At 50.1% G+C, this 22,098-nt stretch overlaps 1 protein-coding gene across 1 annotated transcript; it reads left to right on the forward strand.

Annotated features, from left to right (window-relative positions):
- The first annotated feature begins 1,988 nt into the window (after nt 1-1,988).
- On the forward strand, nt 1,989-6,562 carry C1QL2 (complement C1q like 2). Its single transcript, XM_034785984.1, has 3 exons — nt 1,989-2,373; nt 2,510-3,297; nt 5,902-6,562. The coding sequence occupies exons 2-3, from the start codon at nt 2,629-2,631 to the stop codon at nt 6,079-6,081; spliced, it is 849 nt and encodes a 282-aa protein (XP_034641875.1). The 5' UTR covers nt 1,989-2,373; nt 2,510-2,628; the 3' UTR covers nt 6,082-6,562.
- The last annotated feature ends 15,536 nt before the right edge of the window (nt 6,563-22,098 follow it).

Below are 22,098 nucleotides of genomic sequence, written 5' to 3' on the forward strand. Positions count from 1 at the left end.
CAAGAGCTCCCATGACAACACTGTCATTCAGTCAGAAAAGCAAAAGGAAATAATGGCAATTTGTAGAAAGGGGGATGACCCAGGTGATAGGCATTGGGCCAGTTTAGGCATCTTCTCTGATGCCTTTCTGCACTGAAATCATAATTTGGGAAATTATTACCGTATTTACCATAAAACCGTCTTTGTGTCATTTGTTTCTTCACTGGGCACTTCTGTCACCTCTTAGACCCTTAAGGAAATTGATATGGGGGTAGCTACATCAGTATAGTTACACTGGGGCAAACCCTTCATGTAAATGTATTGTTGCTGAATTAAACTCAGCGAACTCCACATTGCATTGACCCAGTGGTTCTCATGCGTACCCCTGGGGATACACAGCGGTCTTCCAGGGGGCACATCAACTCATTTGGATATTTGCTGAGTTTTACAACAGGCTACATAAAAAGCACTAGCAAAATCAGTACAAACTAAAATTTCCTACAATGACTTGTTTATACTGCGCTATATACTATACATGGAAATGTAAGTACAATATTTATATTCCAATTGATTTATTTGATAATTATATGGTAAAAATGAGAAAGTCAGCGATTGTTTTGTAACAATGTGCTGACACAGTTTTGTATTTTTATGTCTGATTTTGTAAGCAAGTCATTTTTAAGTGAGGTGAGACTTGGGGGTACGCAAGAGAAATCAGACTCCTGAAAGGGGTAAAGTAGTCTGGAAAGGTTGAGAGCCACTGCCCCTGTACAGTGCCTCCAACAGCTGTTCGCTCCAATGTAATTACTATCGTGAATTTCCTTTAAAGTGAACAGGTCTTTAGTCTCATCGTTTGGCCGGGAGCATTGTCTTGGTGGATCCATGAATATTGTCTTTTTTATAGCAACTCTTTATAAAACCAAGTGGTTTGTTTTTCAAGTTTGACAAATGAATGACTTAATATCTTTTGTTCTGTGAATATAATTATGTGTTTAATTGGAATTTTTAAAAAATGGGAATATATTTGAAAATTTCGATAATTCAAATTATGGGCAAGATCCTCAGCTGATGTAAATTGACATACCTCGGTTGAAGTCAGTGCTGATTGACATTAGTTGGGGTTCTGATCCTTCATCTCTCAAAGGAAATATATAAATAATGTTACACCTGGTTCTGATCCCCCATCATTGTAAATCCATTGACTGGAGTTACTCCTGATTTAAACCAGTGTAAATAAGGACAGAATCAAGGCTAGTGTTTGAGGTTTATATATTTTTTTGTTTTCCTGCTGGGCAAAATCACATATACATATTGGGCCTGTTTCTGATCTCACATGGTGTAAAAAAAGAAGTAACTCTGGAAGACAAAAGCTGTGTGAGAACAGAACCAGGTGCATAGAAGTTGTGGGGAATGAGAGTAGTTAATGTAATAGCTCGACCGTTTCTAGTAGCTCTATTAAGTAGAAAATAATCAGTACCATTGTCTTTGATATTTTGTGACTGGAAATAGTGTTATATCTCCTATGGATGTCAACAGTTTTGAATCGGCATTCAGCAGGCAGTTTGAACACTTGTCATAGCAAACATCATATTTCATTAGCTGCTGAATATATTGCGTTCCAGATACTTAATTCTGGTAGTGCGGAGGATCTAGGGCTGTGATGTGGGGGAGAATGGCAAACAAAACACTAGAAAGATCTGGGGAAAACATTTATAGAAAACTCTAAAACCCTGGTCAATAGCCGCAAAGGAAAGAAAAGTAAAGAGATCACTGGGATGCATAAAGGTATTGAATATAGGATCGTAGTTTTCGTTAATGACGGGAAAGCCCCGTGAAATGACCCAGTTCCTATCCAAGCAAACACGGGGTTTAGTCTAAGGGGAGCCTGACTTAAGCACTAGAGAGTGTAATTGATTTCAGTCTTCAATCTGAACTCAGCAGCCCCACTCGCTGCCTCTTCTCGGCGGGGAGAGAAATCACAGCGTAGCAAACACTGAGCGCAAGTCACCTTGGCCGGGACGTTATGGGCTCGGCAAGCAGGTGTGAGCATCGCGCAGCGGGCAGGCTCCGTGTGTAAGGAGGTGGCTTCCTGTCCCCGCTCGGAGTCAGCGCGCCGCTGTGGATCGTCGCCCGCTGCTCCTTGGGCAGGGAGGATGGAGTGACCGGCTTGAAACGCCTCTCCCCGTCCCTTCTTGGGGACCGCACCGGAGCGAGTAACCCCCCCCGGTGCAGACCAGCTGGGGGGCTCGCGGCGATGCTGGCTGCCTGCTGACCGGGCCCGGAGGCGGCGGCGGGGGGCCCTTGTTCCCGGCCCAGCTGAGCTGAGCACTTGGGGGAAAGTTACCCCACCTGTTCGCCTGCGTCCTGGGAGCTGCTCCGCCGCCCCGCTCGCTCGTGAGTTACCGCTGGCGCCTGGCACTGCCCGCTGCGGGGGGGGGGGGGCCCGAGGGCTGCGGGGGGCGGGGGGGGGGGGGCGGCAGCCGCTTTGCCCCAGGCCGGGGGCTGATCCGCTTCTCTGCCCTCCCCGCAGGGAGGCTTCGCCACTGAGTCACCATTCCCTCGCCCAGCAAGGAGGAGCTGGTCGCGCTCGCTGCCCGGCTCTGGCAGAGGAGGAAGCGGCTGCTGGCCGCGGCCGGGCTGGCCCTCGCTATGGGACTCGTGCTGCTCATCGCCGTCCCGCTGCTGCTGCAGGCGGCCCCGGAGAGCGCGGCGCACTACGAGATGATGGGCACCTGCCGCATGATCTGCGACCCCTATAGCAGCGCCAGCGCCAGCTCCAGCGCCCGGGCCGGCGGCCCCAGCAGCACGGCAGCCGTGGAGGCGCTGCAGGACCTGAGCGCCAACCCCCCGCCGCCCTTCCTCCCGGGACCCAAGGGGGAGCCCGGCCGGCCGGGCAAGCCGGGGCCCCGGGGCCCTCCAGGGGAGCCGGGGCCCCCCGGTCCCAGAGGGCCGCCCGGAGAGCGGGGAGACTCGGGCAAGCCGGGGCTGCCGGGGCTGGCGGTGGCCGGGGCTGGCGCCCCCGGGGCGGCAGGGGGTGGTGTCGGCCCCGGGGCGGGCGCCGCGGGGGAGGTGAGCGGGGCGCTGAGCGCGGCCTTCAGCGGCCCCCGGATCGCCTTCTACGTGGGGCTGAAGAGCCCCCACGAGGGCTACGAGGTGCTCAAGTTCGACGACGTGGTGACCAACCTGGGCAACCACTACGAGCCGGCCACGGGCAAGTTCAGCTGCCAGGTGCGGGGCATCTACTTCTTCACCTACCACATCCTCATGCGCGGCGGGGACGGCACCAGCATGTGGGCGGATCTCTGCAAGAACGGCCAGGTGGGTCCTGGGGGCTGGCCGGGATTCCCCCTCCACCATCCCGGGCCGGGATCCCCCCTTCCACCGCCCCGGGACCTCCCTCGGGATCCCCTCTTCCACCGCCTCGGCCCCCTCGGCTCCTCCTTCCGGCTGGGACCCTCAGCATTTACCGGGACCCTCAGCCCTGAGCTGGGACCCTCATGCCCCCCACCTAATGTTCTGGACCCTCATTCCCCAGTGTCCAGCACCCTCTGAGCCCAGGACACTGACACCCCATGTTCCTGGGACCCTCACCTCTCCCCCACCCCATCCCCTACCCTCCAATACCCAGGACTCTCAGCCCTGTGCCTTGGACCTTCTGCCTTCGGCTGGGACCCCCCCCCCCCAGGCTCCTCACCTCCCCCATGCTCCTCACCCCATGTGCTTGGGACACCAGCACCCTTGTATCCCCAGGATCCTCAGCCCTGCACTCGGGCCCTCCTCCCCTGTGCCCGGGCCCTTCACTCCGTGTGCCTGGGCCCTCCTCCCCTGTGCCCGGGCCCTTCACTCCGTGTGCCTGGGCCCTCCTCCCCTGTGCCCGGGCCCTTCACTCCGTGTGCCTAGGAACTTCACTCCCGGTGCTGGGATTCTACCCTCACCCCATTCCCGGGGCCCTCACCCTGTGCCTGTGACAACGGCATCTTCACACCTCCTATTCCCAGGACTCTGACCCTACCGTGCCTGGGGCACTGGCACACCTCTGTGCCTGGGACTCTCACCACCTGAGCCCTGGACTCTCACCCCGCATGCCTGGGACACTGGCACAGTCATATCCTGCATCTGGGAACCTCAGTCTGTTCCAGGGTCTGTCACTCCCCTGTGGCTGGGACAGCAGCACCCTCATCTCCCCATTCCTGGGATCCTCATCCCCCTGTTCTGGGACCCTCACCCCCTGAGCTCGGGACACCAGCACCCTCACCCACTGGGCCTGGATCCTCCCCCTCCCCCATGCCTGGGTCCCTGTGGCACGTAGGAACATTCTTGTGCCCTAGCACCTTACTCCGAGGATACCCACGATGCCCTCCTGAGCATGATAAGTACTGAGAGTTGGATACCCTCTCCTGTGCCACTTTTTCGAGGGCAGCCAGCCTCCCTGTGCCCAGGACCCTGCTCCCATCCTCCCAGTGCAGGACACCCTGCCCCATCCTGTGCCCTGTGCTCACGACACCCTCCTAAGGGGATGGCATCACCATATAGGCAGAAAACTGTGAGACTGCCATCCTGTCCCTGCCACCCTGTGCCCCGGTATGTCTGTCCCCTCCTGTGTGCTTGGGAACCTCTGCTCAGTGCATGTTGGCAGATTGCCCCATCGCACTATCTCGTGGCCCTCCTGGCTCTAGGACTCCCTCTTTCCTGGATCCTTCCCTCTTGTGTGTGTGACTCTTTTCCCTGCCCTGGGTCCCTCCCTCTTTGCCTGGAACACCACAGGCTCCAGGATAGTCTCAGAGAGCCTTCCACACAGGCTTCTGGGGAGAATCTGGGGTACAGGGGACCCGCCTTTTTATTACCCCCTCCCTTCCTTAAATGTAGTGATTTTCCACTTCTGAGAACAGACTTTTCTCTGTCAGTCTGGGCAGGGCTGCCCCTTCCCATGCTCCAGGATCCTCCAGGTGACAAGTCAGTGCCTTACTGGGGACAGTTACTGTACATTTTAGAAACTCCACTACCTGGAACAAGGGGGAATGAGATTGAGATGTGCAGGAAACTTTTCCTAGCTGCACGCTGTCTAATGAATGGCCTGTCTGGCAGGCAGGCTGTGCTAAGGGGAGCTCTCAGTGTGCCTGCCGCGAGGGAGGGGGTTAAGATCTGGGTGTGAATGTGCAGAAGTGAGCGAAAGGAAAGTGTGTGCGTGTCTGTGGTGGTGTGGGGGGGGGTGTCTGGGAAGTGGAAGAGGAGGAGGAAATAAATATGTGTCAAGGAGAAGGGCCTGGGGGATGGGAGGGAGGATGAAGAGGGACAGCGTAGTTGGGGATTAAAGGGGGTGAAGGAGGGAAGGGAGAAGATGGGGTTTTAAATGAGGAGAAGAGAAAGGGGGAAGAGGGTAAGAGAGTGGGAGGGTTATAGAGGGGGAGGAGGAAAAAAGGTGACAGAGGCTGATGGTGGGTTAAAGAAGCAAAGGGAGAGAAGGAGGTAGGTTAGAGAGAAATAGGTAAAAAGAGGTAAGGAGACTGTTGGAGGTTAGGGAGGGAAAGGGGAAAAGAGGGGAAGGAGTTAGCTGGGGTTAAAGAGTGCGAGTGAGCGGGGGAAGGCGAGAGGCAGGTTTGGAGGATACCCTGTTTCCCCGAAAATAAGACATCCTCCGAAAATAAGGCCTACTTACAGTTTTGCCTCTCGTTGTAATATAAGGCATCCCCCCGATAATAAGACCTCCCCGATAATAAGGCATCCACCGATAATAAGGCATTTTTCATTTCTGAAAAATAAGACATCCCCTGAAAATAAGACCTAGCGCATCTTTGGGAGCAAAAATTAATATAAGACACTGTCTTATTTTCGGGGAAACAGGGTATGAGGGCAGGGGTACGATGTGGGGGGCCAGTGGAGGCAGCGTCTGAGCCCTCCTTCCCCCGGTTGGCTGGTTTTCAGGTGCGGGCCAGCGCCATTGCTCAGGACGCCGATCAGAACTACGACTATGCCAGCAACAGCGTGGTGCTGCACCTGGACTCGGGGGACGAGGTGTACGTCAAGCTGGATGGAGGCAAAGCACACGGAGGCAACAACAATAAGTACAGCACTTTCTCTGGCTTTCTTTTATACCCCGATTAAAAGTGTGGCCGATGGCATTGTACCCACCTCCCCGCCACTGTCTCTACGGGTCAGTTTCGCGTAATTCTCAATTTGTACATTTGATTGGTGGAAACAAAACAAGCAAGCCCCCACCCCAACCCTTGGTGTATCTCTGTCCTTGTGTTTGTTACACCATGAGATCAGCTGCTTGAAACTGACCAGCACCTTAGTTCCATGAGTGTATAAAAGATTCCAGGGTAAAACTGTCACTCACACTAAGTTAGAGCTGCTCAGTCTTGATACATTTTGCTTTATTATTATCATCATCTTGATTGACTGATTGATCTGAAGAGTGGGACTGAATTATTACATGCATTGGTTCTTCTTATGCTGTTTGTTTGTTTGTATGGGGTCAAGTGTAACTTTCTTCTTTCCTTTTCCATGCAATACTCGTGTGAATGATGATGTAATGAACGTCAAGTCTCTGTTCCTGTCTAACCACCACCAACAAAAAAATCATATTAAATTATGTTTTTAGACAATGGTTTCTCGCTGTGTGTCTGTTCCAAGGCTGAAAAGGGCGGTAGATGGTGCGGGCGGTTGTGGGCACTTTAACTTTTCAGGTCTGCAGCAGAATTAAAAGTTAGTAAGGGAGCCCCTACTCCAGCCTCAGTTATTGTCAATGGAGGGGGCGAGGGGAGTCTCACCTTTTATGTGGTTTTAAAAGGAGAAGGTACACACCGTCATCCACATTTTAAAGGGATTGAAATCCGTTCACAATAGATTTTCCTTGGTTTATGGGCCTAATCCAAAGCCCATTGACGTCAGTATGGTTTGGACCAGACTCTGTATCAATGATTGCATGAAATTGTATATTTATAGTATGATTGACCTATGTAATAAAGCATTAAAGGAAGAACTGTGTTTATATTAGAAAGAGATACAGGTGGGGGAGGTAATACCTTTTATTGGACCAACTTCTGTTGGTGAGAGAGATGAGCTTTCGAACCACACAGAGCTCTTCTTCAGGTCTAGGAAAGGTATTCCCAGCGTCACGGCAAAATGCAAGTGGAACAGATTGTTTAGCACAATTAGTTAGCCCATATTGTAAGGCAGTGACCTTTCCAGACTACTGAAACCCTTTCAGGAGTCTGATTTGTCTTGTGTCCCCCCCGCCCCCAAATTTCACCCCTGGGCCCCAGCAAGCCTAACACTGGCCCTGGGGACCCCATTCAAATGAACTTGCCCCCAGTTTGAGAACTGCTGCTATAGAATGCAGAACAGTATAGACAAGTCATTGTCTGTATGAAAATTTAGTTTGTACTGACTTCACTAGTGCTTTGTATGTAGCCTGTTGTAAAACTAGGCAAATATCTAGATGCGTTGATGTACCCCCTGGAAGACCTTTGTGTACCCCCAAGGTCCACGTACCTCTGCATGAGAGAACCACCGTTGTAAGGGATCATTCTAGTTAGAGTGGCCCATACAATACTCAGTATGTGTATGTTTGTTTGTCTATTTACACACACATACACACAAAATTTCAGGCATACATTGAAATAAGGTGGATCCAAACCCCACTGAAGTCAATGGCAGTCTTTCTACTGACTTCCCTGGGCTGTAGATCAGGCCCATAATCCATGTAAAAATCTATAGTGAGCTCTTTTTTGCTTCTCCTTCTCTCCCTGTTACATCTGAGTGACTGTACTTTCTCTGTTGAAAACTAAACACACCTATAGAATCTCACACACAATCCTGGCCTTTCTTGTGGGTGTGAATCATGACAGATGCTCAATTGGTGTAAATTGGGATTGTTCTCTTGAAGCCAAGGGAGGTAGGTTGATTTGCAGCAGCTGAGTTTCTGGCCCTCTCTTTCTTTTATTGACTCACATTCCATTGTGTCAGGGCCTGATTCTCCCCTTACTTTATGATGATTTTAAACAGCAGAGTTCCCTCGACTTCCATGGATTTACTCCCAATTTACACGAAAGCGAGAGAAGAATCAGTCTCGGAGGCTCCCATTGGCCAGCTGAGATCAATTTCATCCCAGCTCTAACTCCACTGAAGCTAATGGAATCACTGCTAGTATGAATTTGTTCCCGCAACAGTTTGAGGTTGCACAAAGATGACCAGGCTCTTAAAGGCTATTCTGCCCCCGGTTTGGTCTGCCGTGTATATTGCCTCTTTACTGACTGGGGAAGACGGGGCAAATTCAGCCCTGGTATAAGAGGGAGTGTTCCTCCCCGCATCGCACCCCAAAACACCCCTCCTGCTGAGGAGGGGGAAGAGTTCATAACCAGGTACATGTGTTATACTCTTACCAATCTCTAATGCCTTGTCGCTTGTATCATCTAGAATATGATTTAAACCAATGTCTGAGACCCAAATGAAGTATAATTGTTATGGATCCTCAATCCCCACTGGATCCTTAATCCTTTTTGACTATTCTTCCCTTCCCTCTGATGTGATGGAGCTTAGACACAAAGCCCTCGGTTTAAATTTCAAAAATTAAAATTGACATTCAGCAGCATTACCAGGAGCCAAGAGGAATTCTAAGGAGGTGCCTGGGCTCTGCTTTATCCTTTGCATTAAGAAGCAATTTGTACTTCTAACAAAGACCCAACTGTTCCCCCTTGGCTAAAGGGCAATGAAGATGCCTTGCAAGGGAATTGCTGTTCACCATACTTAAACAAATTTGAATCTTAGATTCTAAAATCTGTATTCCCTGGTGGAGCTTGCTCCTTGCAATTCAAATGCAGAGCTGGCGGTGAGTGCCTGCCAAGGTGTCAGCAACTAAGAGGATGATGGATTGATGAGGCAATAGGAAGACACAGGCTCGCAGTGGCACGCTGCCCCGACAGTGATCTATGTATCTGCACATTATCAATGTCAGGAGAAGGCTTGAACCACCCTCGCCAGACGTCTGATTTTCCACTTATCTCCCATGTACTAATTATCAGGCTGGATTACTCCCTGGGATGGCAACGAAAATGCTTATTGCCATGCCAGTGACAGTTTACACAATCGATACAATGAATGTCTCCCTCTGTTCCTCTCGGACGTTTTATTTTCCTCTCTTCGTGGCAAAGCCCTCTGCGATTGCTTTCGGAGGGACTTGCATGGTAATCGCTTGACATCTGCTGTAGTGGCAATTGTGCACAGGGTTCTAGTCTGTTCAGGTTCTGAGACTGTGACCATCTCTGCAGTGTCCAAGCCCCAGGCTTTCTGCCTCCTAAGTAACTGCACTGAGACCAGAAAAGTAATCTACAGTTGAAAAAGTTAGCGTGGTGCTTCCTTACAGATAGTACCACTGCTTAAATGACCACAGGAATGGCAGAGCCAGGCAAGCTTCCTGGCTTGGTGCATCTTCTGATTTGTGTGGCTTGCAGCAAGAACAGAGCTGCCAGTTCCAAGGGGGAAGGCAAAGCAGTCAGTTCACAACCTTTGTGGTCCTGTAACTGGTCTGGCAGGCCCATGAGTTTCCTAGTCAGCTCAGAACCTGGGAAACTCCAAGCTGTCACATGTGTTCAATACACTTGATCATGCAAGGTGGTACGGTAGGCACCCAAAGCCATGAGTTTGATGAGGAAGAGAGGAAGGATGGGCCAGTGGTTAGGATGCTCAGTGGGGTTCAGTTCCCTGCCCTGCCACAGATTTCCTATGTGGCCTTGGGCAACTCACGTCCTGTCTCTGTGCCTCAGTTCCCCATCTGTAAAAAGGGGATAACAGCCCTTCCCTACTTCACAGGCGTGTTTGTGAGGATAAATACATTACAGATTGTGAGGTGCTACGGGAATGGTGGCCCTATCAGCACCTAAGAGAGGTGGGAGCTGTGGGTGCTCAGCACTTCAGAAAAATCACGCCTCTTTTAGTCAAGTGCCTAACTTCAAACACTCAAGTTCAAAAACTTTGGCCTGTGTCCTGACTCGGGGGGGTGCTCACCCCCTCTCCGGATTGGGCCCATGATTAGTGCCTGAGCTGTCTCTGGTCATATTGACTTTGCAGGGAAGGGAGTGGGTAAGATGGTCCTACTTCTCCTTTTGCCTTGAGATATTACGCTGACTAGCTTTACACATGTTTTATCAATCCGATCTCTGCTGAGAAGCCTAGCATTTTTGAATCTCACTTTTAACATTTTACTTGGTGATTTTAATGTTCGTTTGTCCCCTTGTACATAGGAGCGGACCCCAATGCCCAAGATGGGTTTATCTGTGAAGTGCAATAAAAACAAATCAGGGAGGTTGGTTTTGGTGAATATTCATTCTGTGGCTTCCTGTTTATTCCATAGAATAAAGACTTCCCCAAATGTTTAGGCACCCTTTGAAGACCGGGAGAATAGCACGTACGTCTGTTTTTAAGTTTACACCAGAGGTTTTCCATAACTTTTGTAACAGAGGGTGATGGTTACCTTATTCTGATCAGACTGAACTCTGGGAAAGTTCTGATCCGGATCTAGACCTTGTGTCTCAAGACTGTCTCTGTCTCTTCTCATTAGCTGGAATGCTTGAGCTGGTTAGGATAAAAGAAAGATTGACTTGAATCTTCAGCCCAAACTTGAACCAAACCAGACCCAACCCTCTAAGATTCAAAACAGTTTGGTTACTTTATTTTGTTTTGTTTTTGGTGCGCTTTTGCATTACCTAGCTGGAGCTGGTACCGGAAATGTAAATAACAGAATAGGGCAAACTAAATTAGGAATTTCCCATCCAGCTGATGCACAGGAATTCACATGAGAGAGCCTGTTCTTAGGAGATTTCACACCTGATGACAAAAAGAGGCTCATCTAATAACACAGTTGAATAAACCTGCCAACTTTAGCATGTTTCTGCAAACCTCGCCTCTGAAGGTCACTCCCAGTCCTCAGTTAATAACGTGAAATATGTAGCTATCCAGCAGAGCATTTGTGGGGTGGGTATTTCAGGATTTTGTTGCACAGTTTTGGAGGAATTTATAACATGGGGGTCTCTTTTCTCAGTGAGGCATGGGGATCTACGCAAATACCCCTCACTTACATTTCAAACTCTTTGGGACTTTGAAATTGCAGTTTGTGCTGTAGCACGATCTGCAACTAAGTCCAGGAACAACTTTGAACAAAATGTCATCAAAATTAGTTCAGGAACTTAGTCAATAGTAGACCAGCCCAGAAATGCTACCTGGATGGTTCCCATCTCTTTGTTAGTATGGAAGGGTTCAGATTCTAAGGAACGGGGAAGGACAATGTGTCTAACACCCAAAGCAGAACCATTCGTCTTTGGACTCCAACGTACCTCTCTCTTCTTACGGATATGCCAATTTAGGGCCAGATTCTCTTGGCGCTACTGTGGCCATGTAGAGAGGCTATAAAGAGGGCAGTAGTGGTCCCTAGGGAGTATCCCCAGTGTAAGGGGGTTCCTCAGCTGGTGCAGAAGCTCTTTCCCATCTTCTCTTGCAGCCCTTGGCACAGAGGGTCTCCTGAGGGCAGGGACATCACCTTTTGGGTGAGTGAAGGGGGGGGGCGGGGCTGCACCACACACTGGTTTGGCTATTCTTGACTTACCAAGGCCCCTAAGGGAGGTGCAAACATACATTAGAATCCCCTTTGCTTCCCTCTGCTCCTGCGTCAAGTGCAGGAATGGAGACACTGAGAGGCGGGGTGCAGATTTTTAAAGGTATTTATTTCAGTGGAAGTTAAGCCCCTAATTCCTTTAAAAATTTGGCCTTGAGTTTTTGAGGGCCAAATCCTGAGTGTTACTGAGCTGCAAATCCCATTGTAGTTCATGGCTCAGTGCCTCTCAAGAGCTGGGTCTTACTGATTACAACCAACCTGAAACACACAAAACGAGTGCAGTCTGAACCTGTACGAGTGGGGGGTTCTGTACTGTGAATGATGGCAACATTTGTTTGCCAAGAAGAGGACTATAAATGTTTGGTTTCCAGGGCTTCTTTGGGCTCCTCCAATTGAAGTGAACAATTATCCTGCACTGCACAGCTTTATGTTCTAATACAACGGGAGCAGTTTTCCTTTAGAAAGCTGTGATAATGTCTCTCTCGTTAAGTTTGGTCTGTCCCACTTCATTTTATGGAATGATTCAGTTTAGAAACAGAAAAGAGCTATGCGCTCACCCTATCCGTATCCCTGCCAGTGCATGATTATTTCTGACAGTCCATTTTTAGTACAGTGATCTGTGGACATTTGCTTGTGAGCCACAGAGACTGATCATTTGCATGGTCCCAGCTCTCCTTTTTGTTTGCAGCTGCTGAATCACGTTAAAAGAAGCTAAAAACAGATTAAATGTTTTATTAATGTTGCTCCACGTTATCGATTGCTGGTTACTTGATTATGAGCGAGAAATGAGGTGATGCCCATTGAGCTTAAATGGAGGGGACTTGTGTGTGAGAATGGGAGGGGAGGAGTCCCCGAGATAATCTTTCTACGAAGATGTGGCCCATGCTATGAAAAAGTTTGAGAATCAGCTTCATCCAGTTTTGTTTTAAGACTCTATTTAAATGGTCTGATAATGTCGAGGTTGTTTAGTTCCTGGGGGAGGATCCTGAGATTTGGAGATGCCCTGCTTTGCTTTTTATGTTTTGTCTTGCGTTTCCGTTATAAAGTTTGAGTCCGTTTCTTAAGCTTCCTGTTCACAATGAATTGTTACAGGCTGTGAATGCATAAGGTAGAGGAGGTCAGATCCACCTGGGCTTTACTTTTTAAAAATTGTACGTTGTACATTTTAGGTTTGGAAATAAACTACACTGGCATTTAGCTGCCTATAATGGGCATTTATGTGCCACAGGGCCAAATTCTCTTCCCAGCTATTCTGGTGTAGCAGAACTCCTGTTGAATTGTGTTACTTGGAATTGACACCAACGTCCTTGGAATCAGAACCTGGCCGTAGGTGCGCTAAATGCAGCTGATGTCCGATACCCACATTTGACAATTGGGAGCCACATTGTGCTGTGTAGGCATAAGAAGCAATAGATCTTCAGGGTCATACTGTACCCAGTCCCTTCCCAGGTGCACAAGAAAGGGAGAAGGTTCAAGGAAGCTCTGCTCCCCTTATGCCTCACCCTGACAGTGAGTCTTTGCACTCAAAGGATGTGATAACTCCACATTTGCAAAGAGGGCAGCTTAGGCACCTCTCATCAGCCAGCTAGTAACCTCCCTAGGAGCTCCAAGAGGCCCCATACGTCCTTGAGGCACAATGCCGCCTCGATTTCTTCCAGGGAGTTGGCATATCATTGCATTGCCCCTGTGAGGGCCTTGGGCTGTATACTGCAGTGTGTCCCTTTGAAAAGCAAGCCTCATGTAAGAGAGCGATAGCAATGTAATTTAGCTATTTGGGTGAGAAATAATAGCGCTAATTAAGCCAATAGGGTCCTATGCCTTTTTTGTGTGCGTGCAATTAATATGCAAAAATCCCCTTGATTCCCACCACTCCATAATTCACAATGCATAGCCTTCTTATTACATATTGACAGCATGCACTGTAATGTCGCCAAAAGACGTCGTTATGCATAGTAAGACTACTACACTAATCCCAGTTAAACCTTGCCAGGTTGAGTGAATCACAGTGCTGCATCCGGCTCTAACAAAGCATCCGCTGTCAATGTGCAGTCAGAGTACTGTGCAAAAGCCGGTGGATCTGCTGTATGCTAGTACCTATAGAGTCCGTCCTGTGTCAACTTTTTACTGGGTTGCTTTTAAAAAATATTATCAGGCAGAATTCCAAGATGGAACAAAAAAACCCCAAACATCTACCTCAAAATGGTTTTGAAAGGCTAAACACAATCAGCCTAACGCAAGGGACCGCCCTGGGGTTTGCGGTTATCACTCTGTCTTTAATTCACTCCCAATGCAGGGCTACTGACCTCCCGGGAGCTCTTTTGGGGGAGGCTGGAAGAGAGGGACTGCTGCCTTGGTGTCATTGGTTTCCCTCTTCTCCACACCCTGTGGAAGCCTTTTTGTGGGGAAATCTGGCTCTGCAGTTTAGGCTGCAATGAGGGATGAGAGCCTTCCAGCACCACTAACGCCTGTGGAGATTCCCAGCCTACTGTTGCCAGATGCAGCATCCGCTTAGGCACCATCCACCTCCAATTGTGAAACCCTCCACTTAGGGAGGAGAGGCTGGAAGGGGAATCACTGGTCGTGTGGCTCCACTTTTGATACCCCTCCATCCCCTAGGCGGATTGAAACCGTGGAAATTCAGTGAGTGGAACCTTGCAAGCCTCTGTGCAGATAATTCCCCCACAGGGAACAATACAGTCGCAAAATACCTCACTGAAGAGGCAGTGTAGTTGTAGCCATGTCAGTCCCAGGATATTAGAGAGACAGTGGGGGAAGAGGGTGAGGTAATGTCTTTTACTGGACCAACTTCTGTTGGTGAGAGAGACAAGCTTTCAAGCCACACAGAGCTCAGTAAAATATATTCTCTCACCTCACCCTGGTGTCATTGAGAAGACCACACACTGTGAGCTGATTTACATGGGATTCTTTCCTTATGTTATTTTGCCTGTTTAGCCTTGTTTGCTCTGTAATAGCCCAAGTATGTTGGTGTCCAGAGCATGCTGTGAGGGTCATTTTTCTCTCTTTACGCTATAAGAGGAGGGTTGCTGGCTAACGTGCCGTGGGCTTGGTCCTACCCTCATTGGAGTCAATGGCAAAGCTCTCATTGACTTTAATGGTGCAGGTTCAGGACCTGTAAGTGTGTGACTCCAGTGGAGATTTTGACGGGTGGTTAATTAATTTTTGTTATATTGTCACTGAGTCTTTGATTGGCTTTGGGTAGCTGGTAAGTCTGTGAATTTACGTGAGTGCTTTTTAAAAGCAAGTGGAGGGCTGCCTGAGCATTGGTTCGCTGTTCTTTTTTCACAGACTAGCCCAATAAATAAATACGTATGAATTCATGGGTGAGTGTCATTTTCTGAGAATCACAATACCCCTCCCCAAAAAGTTAATGGTGTGAAAAACAAACTGACGAACTACTGTGAGCCCTACATAAACCCAGGGTGAAGAAGAGAATGGGAGGCAGAAGTCCAAGATACTACTTTCTTTTTCAAGTCTGATGACAAAACAGAACTCTTGATAGCTGTCTAGACTAATTTCCTTTTGAGTTAGTGCAATAACTATCTTCGACTAACTAAAAGCTATCTGTTTTTCTCTTTTACTGGATTACTAGGACTGCCAAGTTTTACTTTCTTATATGGGCCTTAAATGGCAAGTAATTGCTGCAAGGAAGTAGAAGAATGAATTCAACTTGGTTTTTAGCCATCTTAAGCAGAAGTCATCCAGCAAATATTTCCAACAGCCAGCGATGGGACACAAGATGGGGAGGGCTCTGAGTTACCTCAGAGAATTCTTTCCCAAGAGTCTGGATGATGAGTTTTGCCCACATGCTCAGGGTCTGACTGCGCGCCACATTTGGGGTTTGGAAGGAATTTTCGCCTGGGTCAGATTGGCAGAGACCAGTGTTCCCTCTAATTTTTTATGGCCATGTGCGGAATTAATTTTGTTGTGTGCACCAATATGGAAGTGATGTGTGATACGTCACCTTCATATTGGTGCACATAACAAAATTCATGTGGTGGGTGTGGGGCTGAGGGGTTTGGAGTGTGGGAGGGGGCTCAGGGCTGGGGCAGAGGATTGGGTATGGGGTGGGTGAGGGCTCTGGCTAGGGTGAAGGCTCTGGGGTGGGGCTGGGAATGAGGGATGTGGGAGGGGGCTCAGGGCTGGGGCAGAGGGTTGAGGTGCAGGGGGTGCGGGCTCTGGGGTGGGACCAGCGATGAGGGTTTTGGGGGGTGCAGGCTGGCCTGGGGCTGCAGCGGGGAGAGAGGACTCCCTTCCCCCCAGCCCTCTCTCACTGCAGAAGCTCGGGGCCGGGGGAGAGGCGCTTCTCCCAAGTGGCAGCTCTAGCGGGGCTGAGTTGGGTTGAGGGAGGGGCTCCTCTCCCCGGCAGCTCTGGTGGGCCTGGGCCGGGCTGGGGGAGGGGTTCCTCTCTCCCAGTGGGGGCAAGTCCGGGGCAGCTCCGCACTGGGGCTGGTAGGGAGGGGCGCCTTTCCGCACTGCGACCCTGAGCAGGGCTTAATAGCCAGCTGCATAGCCGTGCAGCTTAGGGGGAACTTAGGCAGAGACCCCGGGTTTTTGGAGGGTTTTTTTTGCCTTCCTTTGCAACTTGGGGCACATGTTACTTGCAGGTTTAAACTAGTGTAAATGGTGGATTCTCTGTAACTTGAAGTCTTTAAATCACGATTTGAGGACTTCAGTAACGAGGTCTATTACAGGAGTGGGGGGTGGGGTGAGGTTCTGTGGCCTGTGGTGTGCAGGAGGTCAGACTAGATGATCATGATGCTCCCTTTAGCCTCAGCCTTTAAACGAATAGTTTAAATTGCTCTTCGGATTTGATTTCTCCACCTACCTGCCTAGGCAATAGAAAAGTAAAGCTGCCTGGTAACGTGGATGCCATTTTATTTTTTGCAATAGCAGGTTTTCTTAGCTAGCTGGCTATGTATTTGTCACCTCACTCACTCTTGAGTGAAATACTATGGCCTGTGTTATACAGGAAGCCAGACTAGATGATTATAATAATCCCTTCTGGTGGTAAAATCTGTGAACTGTGCCGTTAAACTCTGGTGGAGTGTTTGCACAGTCAACTTAACAGAGCCAGCTGTACTACAGTTTATTTATAATATATCACGGGACTGCTGCTGGTTTGCACAAACAATACAGAGGGTGGGATCAGGGCCGGCTCCAGGGTTTGGGCCGCCCAAGCAGCCAAAAAAAAAAAGCTGCAATCGCGATCTGTTGCGGCAATTCGGCGGGAGGTCCCTCGCTCCGAGCGGGAGTGAGGGACTGCCGAATAGCTGGATGTGCCGCCCCGCTCCGGAGTGGCCACCCCGAGCACCTGCTTGACAAGCTGGTGCCTGGAGCCGGCCCTGGGTGGGATGCATGGTCAGCAGTCCAAGCACAGGGCTGGGAGCCAGGCCTCCCGAGTTCTAATCTCGGACGCTCACTGTAATTTGGGGCCAATTATTTAACTACTGCATCTTAGTTTCCCATCTTCACTACCTTATAACGGATTGAGGGGGCCAGATGAAAAGGACTGTGTTTGGAGGGGTAGGTGCAGAGCCATCCTAACCCATATGCAAAGCACGCAGCTGTGTAGGGCACCAGGAAATTTGGGGCACCAAATTGCGTGCTGCTCCAGCCCCTGCTCCGGCTCTTCCCCAGGACCCCCACCCCTGCAGAGTGCAGCAGGGCCGGGCCTGCACTCACCAGCAGCGGGAGTGCAGTAACCCGGCCCCAGTCACGCTGCCGGTGAGTGCTGGGGGGTGGTTCCCCCTGCCCCCCAAGCCAGCTCCCCCCCATGGAGGCCTTGGGCCAGCCCCCTCACTCTTCCCCCGCGGAGGCCTGGGGCCCCCCACGCACCCCCCCCACAGTGGGGCTGTGTAGGGCCCCAAAACAGCTAGGGACAGCCCTGGGGGGTGACTTACTATTGAAATTGTTCTTTAGCACCAGTAGTATACCTCCAAAATTAGATGCTAAGGTTCATCAGTGGCAGAAGTATAATTTGCACCCTCACGGTTATGCCACAGGAAACTGCCTGAATCCTTGACATGCCTGCATCAGACGCACACGTTAGTTTTAAAGTGGTGCGGTATGCTGATTTCACCACAGTGTTTCCTTCCGGATCACCACTTTTGCTTCTCCTTTAGAAACCGTTGCTCAAGAAAGCACCAGGGTCAGTGTCATCATTACTGATTTTATAGTCCATGATTTCCAGCATATAACCAAATGCAGCATTAAGGGTGTTCTTCTCACTTCACTTAGCATTTTAATGTCATTTTAAGGAAAACACACGTTTAACGTTGCCAGCTGGCTCCTTTCCTTCTCTCTTTTACTGTTTGAAAAAATAATAAAAAGACAATTAAAAAAGTACTCTGCCTATCTTGACCTGCCTTTGTGGGGAACTATGTGCAAAACAGTTTGGTAATTATAAGGACTGTTGACCACCTAGCCAAGGGCTATATGGAAAAATGTAAATAAACAAAATAATGAGCAGAAGGTAAAGCAGTCCCTGTGCACACTAGAGATTGCAAAGGAACACAGGGAAATGCCTATGAGGGGCCATATTCGTCTCTTAGATCGACACAGTGGGTGTCTGAAATTTGGAGCAGGTTAAGCGTTTCAGCAGTTGATGGCAACCTCTATACCAAGTTGTTGAACTGCTTGCATCTTGCGCTCCTTCCAAATCTTTTATGATCTGTGTTTGTGACGGTCACCATCTGTAAAGTGGGGGAGCTTTGGCCCAACATGGGAGGCTTTTGCCAATCTTGTAAGTGTTACCACCTGGAAAAGTTGGATCTGGAGACAATTACAAGTTTTCCTCTGCGTATAACTCCCGTTGACCTTAATGAAAGTTACACATATCTACAGAGGAAAATAGACCCCCTAAGACAATGCAAATCAAATGGCACTTGGCTTTAGGAGGACTTTTGAGCTTCTGCATGGAGGGCCAGTAGGGCATTCTCTGGGCTGCACGAGCTTTTTTCATCTCAGTCAGAGATCTAAATGTAATCTCTAGCACTTGTGGATTTGTGCAATGTTCTTTGAAGGACTTTTGGCTCAGAAATCAGTGGGTGGATTAACGAGTGCTTCCTTTCATCTGACAGATGCAGAACTGATACTGTGCCCCAGTACCGAACGCAAGAAGACAATGATGTGGGCGGCGACTGAACCCCCCACCCTTCAGGGAGGCTAGACCCTGGCCTGGCCCCTTCTGCCCAAGGCCCTGCCCGCCAGAGCCCCGAGCCCCTCTCTCCCCACGGCCGGAGCCCCGAGCCCCATCACGTGGCCAGAGGAGCCTCGAGCCCCCTGCCCGTGGCTGGAGGAGCCCCGGCTGGCCCGACCTAGCTGTGCCGTCCTGAGCTGACTCAGCTGTGCCGGCTGGCCGGCCAGAGCACCGTCTCAAGCTGCCCTGGGCTGCCGGTTGGCCCAAGCTCCCTGCCCGTGACCAGAGGAGACCCGGCTGGCCTGCCCTAGCTGCGCCGTCCCAAGCTGACCCAGCTGTGCAGGCTGGCTGGCCTGAGTACTGGCCTGAAATGCCCTGGGCTGCCGGTTGGCCTGAGCCAGCCCTGGCCACCAGCCTGAGCCCTGAGCTCCAGGCCACTGGCTGGACTAAGCTCCCACCGGGCTTTGCAGGGGAAGGGGGAGCGATGACAGGGCCTCAGGGGGACTGTGGGTGGGGCCATGGCCTGGGTTAGGGGAGGTTTAGCCTATGCTAAACCCGCCACCTCTGCACAATGACATGGAAATAGCTCACACTACAAAGTAAGGGGAGTGGGATGTGGCAGATCCTGTGCCTTTCAAGGAAGTGAACATTGAGCCGTGGGCTTCAAGCTGTGCCATTCTTCCTGTGCTTCCCCTTGTGGTAAAGATGAGAAAGGATTCTGAAATCTTCATGGAGGCTGCTGGATACAGACAGACCCTGTAACTTTCTCTGGTTCGCCAGCTCTCAAGCTGACTAACATTACCTGTACTGCCTAGTTACACACAGGGTTTCCCTAAGTCCTGACCAGACTAAGCCATCATCAACTGGGTTGTTCCATTTGCTGAGCACCCACAAATCCCACTGGAGTCCACGGTGGCTGCAGTTGTACATCACGTCTCAGGATCAGGCCCCATAAGAAGACTACATAACGTCCAGCTGAAACGGCAGTGTCGAAATGTAAATAGGTTGGGGGTATCTATTCAGCCACACTAATTGTGGTAGTTTGGCTCTTCCCCTCCAGGCCCAGGTGGGATCACAAAACTGAATAAATTTTACCATTACTGTTTAATCTCCATATAAAAGTTTTGGCTCATTTTAAATGTTGGGTAATTGGGGAGAGTGGTGGTGGTGGGGTGTCGGGGCTCTGGTCTATTACAGCCAGAATTGTTTGAGCAGCTCAAATTTAATCTCAGACCAAGTTTTCTGTATTAAAGACTTTACATCTGCAAAATGGGGTTTAGCATGGAACTGATGACTCGCTCTTCATTCAGCCTGGTCTTGGTCCTAAATGTTTTCGGGACACAAACTAATCACAGAACAATCCTTTGTAGGGGTGAGCCCAACAGAGGCGGGTGTACCTTCATTGACTACCTCCGGCTTGACATTCACCTGCGCCGCATTCACAGACGCTGCAGACGTGGGTTGTCAGAGAGTGACTGTGACGAGGTCGGTGGGAAATGAAATCCGAGTTAGTTGCAAAACCAGCAGAGTTATTCCAGAACTAGCAGACCATTGCTAGCTTTGTATCGCCGACTCATTTTGAGGGGGAGCTTAAATAAAAATGCCCTTTCCTCCCCACACCGTCTGGGCTGTTTTGTAATACTTGGTGCTTCCTTTGTGTGGCTGATTGAACTTTTTTGCTGGTGGGATTCAAGTAAGCAACAGCTAGCTAGAGCCAGGCTTAGAACAGAGTCAGCGCTTAGCACTGCAGCCACAAACTGCTACTTCAGCTGCCTAAATCCCACAATCAGGCCCCACTTGGAGTCACAAGCGCCTCGCTCAGTTGCTACCGTCATGCTGAGGAGCTGCTAAACATGCTCTGCGCCGAAATGTTTGCAGTCAACTTTCCCTAGGCACCTACGTTTTTGCCTCAGTGCACCCAGGGGTCCGGACACCTAAGCCCCAGAGCGATGCACAGACTGGGTGACGACAAGCATTCCTCCAGCTAACTGGCTTGTGGAGGCCAATCTGGTGGGTGGAATCAGAGCCTGCCTAGCAGCTTGGGCTCCTATAGGGGCACTTACACAAAATTACTCCAGGGAGGGGAGGCCCCTCATAGCTTTAAACCTAGTGGCTAGGATGCAGGAGACCCCTGCCTCGAACCCTTCCTCTGCCTGATGGGGCAAAGGGATTTCAATAGGGAGCTGCTGCGGGCCGCTCAGGGGAATGTGCTAATCACTGAGCTATTGGATAGTCTGGTGTGGGCCTCCCTCAGTCTCTGCTGTTGTACTGTGGCCAAATCATTTTAAACGTCATCGCAGCAGGGGCCGGGTTTCTGGGGCTCCCACACGAGTGTCCTAACCACCAAGCTACAGCATCATTCTCATGCTTTCTCGCTCGGGCCCAGTGATTCGTTCATTATCTAATCCACAGTGCAACAGCTTCAGCGGGAGAGCTGGAAGGAGCCCCACATCAAAATACCCTATATCTAGTGGTTAGAGCACTCACCTGAGCCGTGGCAGAGCCCTGTGCAAATCCCTTCTCTCCTTCAGGCAGAGGGAGGCCTTGAGCCCCTGGGGGTCTCCTGCCTCCCAGGAGAGTGCCCTAACCACTAGGCTAAAAGTGATTAACTCCGCATGTTTGCAGCTGCGAATTCCAAACCGAGGGAGGCATCTCCCTGCAGCCTGGCCGTGGGTGCATAGCTCTGAGACCGGGACAGGGCTTAGCACACAACCCTCATTGTGTCAAATTTGGCTAGTTTAGACGAGGAGCCACCTGGCATGCTGGCTTTTGTGAAGCCCACCCTGAGGCGCCCATATCGCCCCATTTTTTACACAGGGCGCCTAACTCAGGTTTTGTGAATCCTAGCGATTTTCTAGGCGCCTAAAAATTAGGCGTGGTGATGCTCAGCATCAGCTGTGTTCCCATGAGGAAGAAAGGACAGAAGGTGAAACCCACACCAGTGCATCTATTTAATGATCTTTGCTAACACCTCCTCTGCGTGCGCCATTATGGTTTGGCTTAGCTGTGCTTGGCCTTTGGACAGTAAGCTCTGTGAGGCGGGGACTGACCTTGCTTGTACAGCTCCATGCACTTCAGTGATAGCATTGTTCACATAGGCACGTTGAACGTTTAAAAAAGAAAGAAGCACCTCTCAGCCTAAAATCAGTGTGACCGGATTTTGCATTCACTTGTGAAATTTCACATCTCGGAAAGGAGCAAACTGGGTACAATTTTCTTTTAACTCTTCTACATCACCCTTTGTGGGAATTGCGAAGGGGTTGCAGTATTTTGAACATAATGGGTAAGATTCTGGCTCCACTGAAGTCAATGGCAGTTCTGCCATTGACTTCAAAGGGGTCAGGCTTTCACC

The sequence above is a fragment of the Trachemys scripta genome, chromosome 11, assembly GCF_013100865.1.
Source record: "Trachemys scripta elegans isolate TJP31775 chromosome 11, CAS_Tse_1.0, whole genome shotgun sequence".
Classification (NCBI taxonomy): Eukaryota; Metazoa; Chordata; order Testudines; family Emydidae; genus Trachemys; species Trachemys scripta.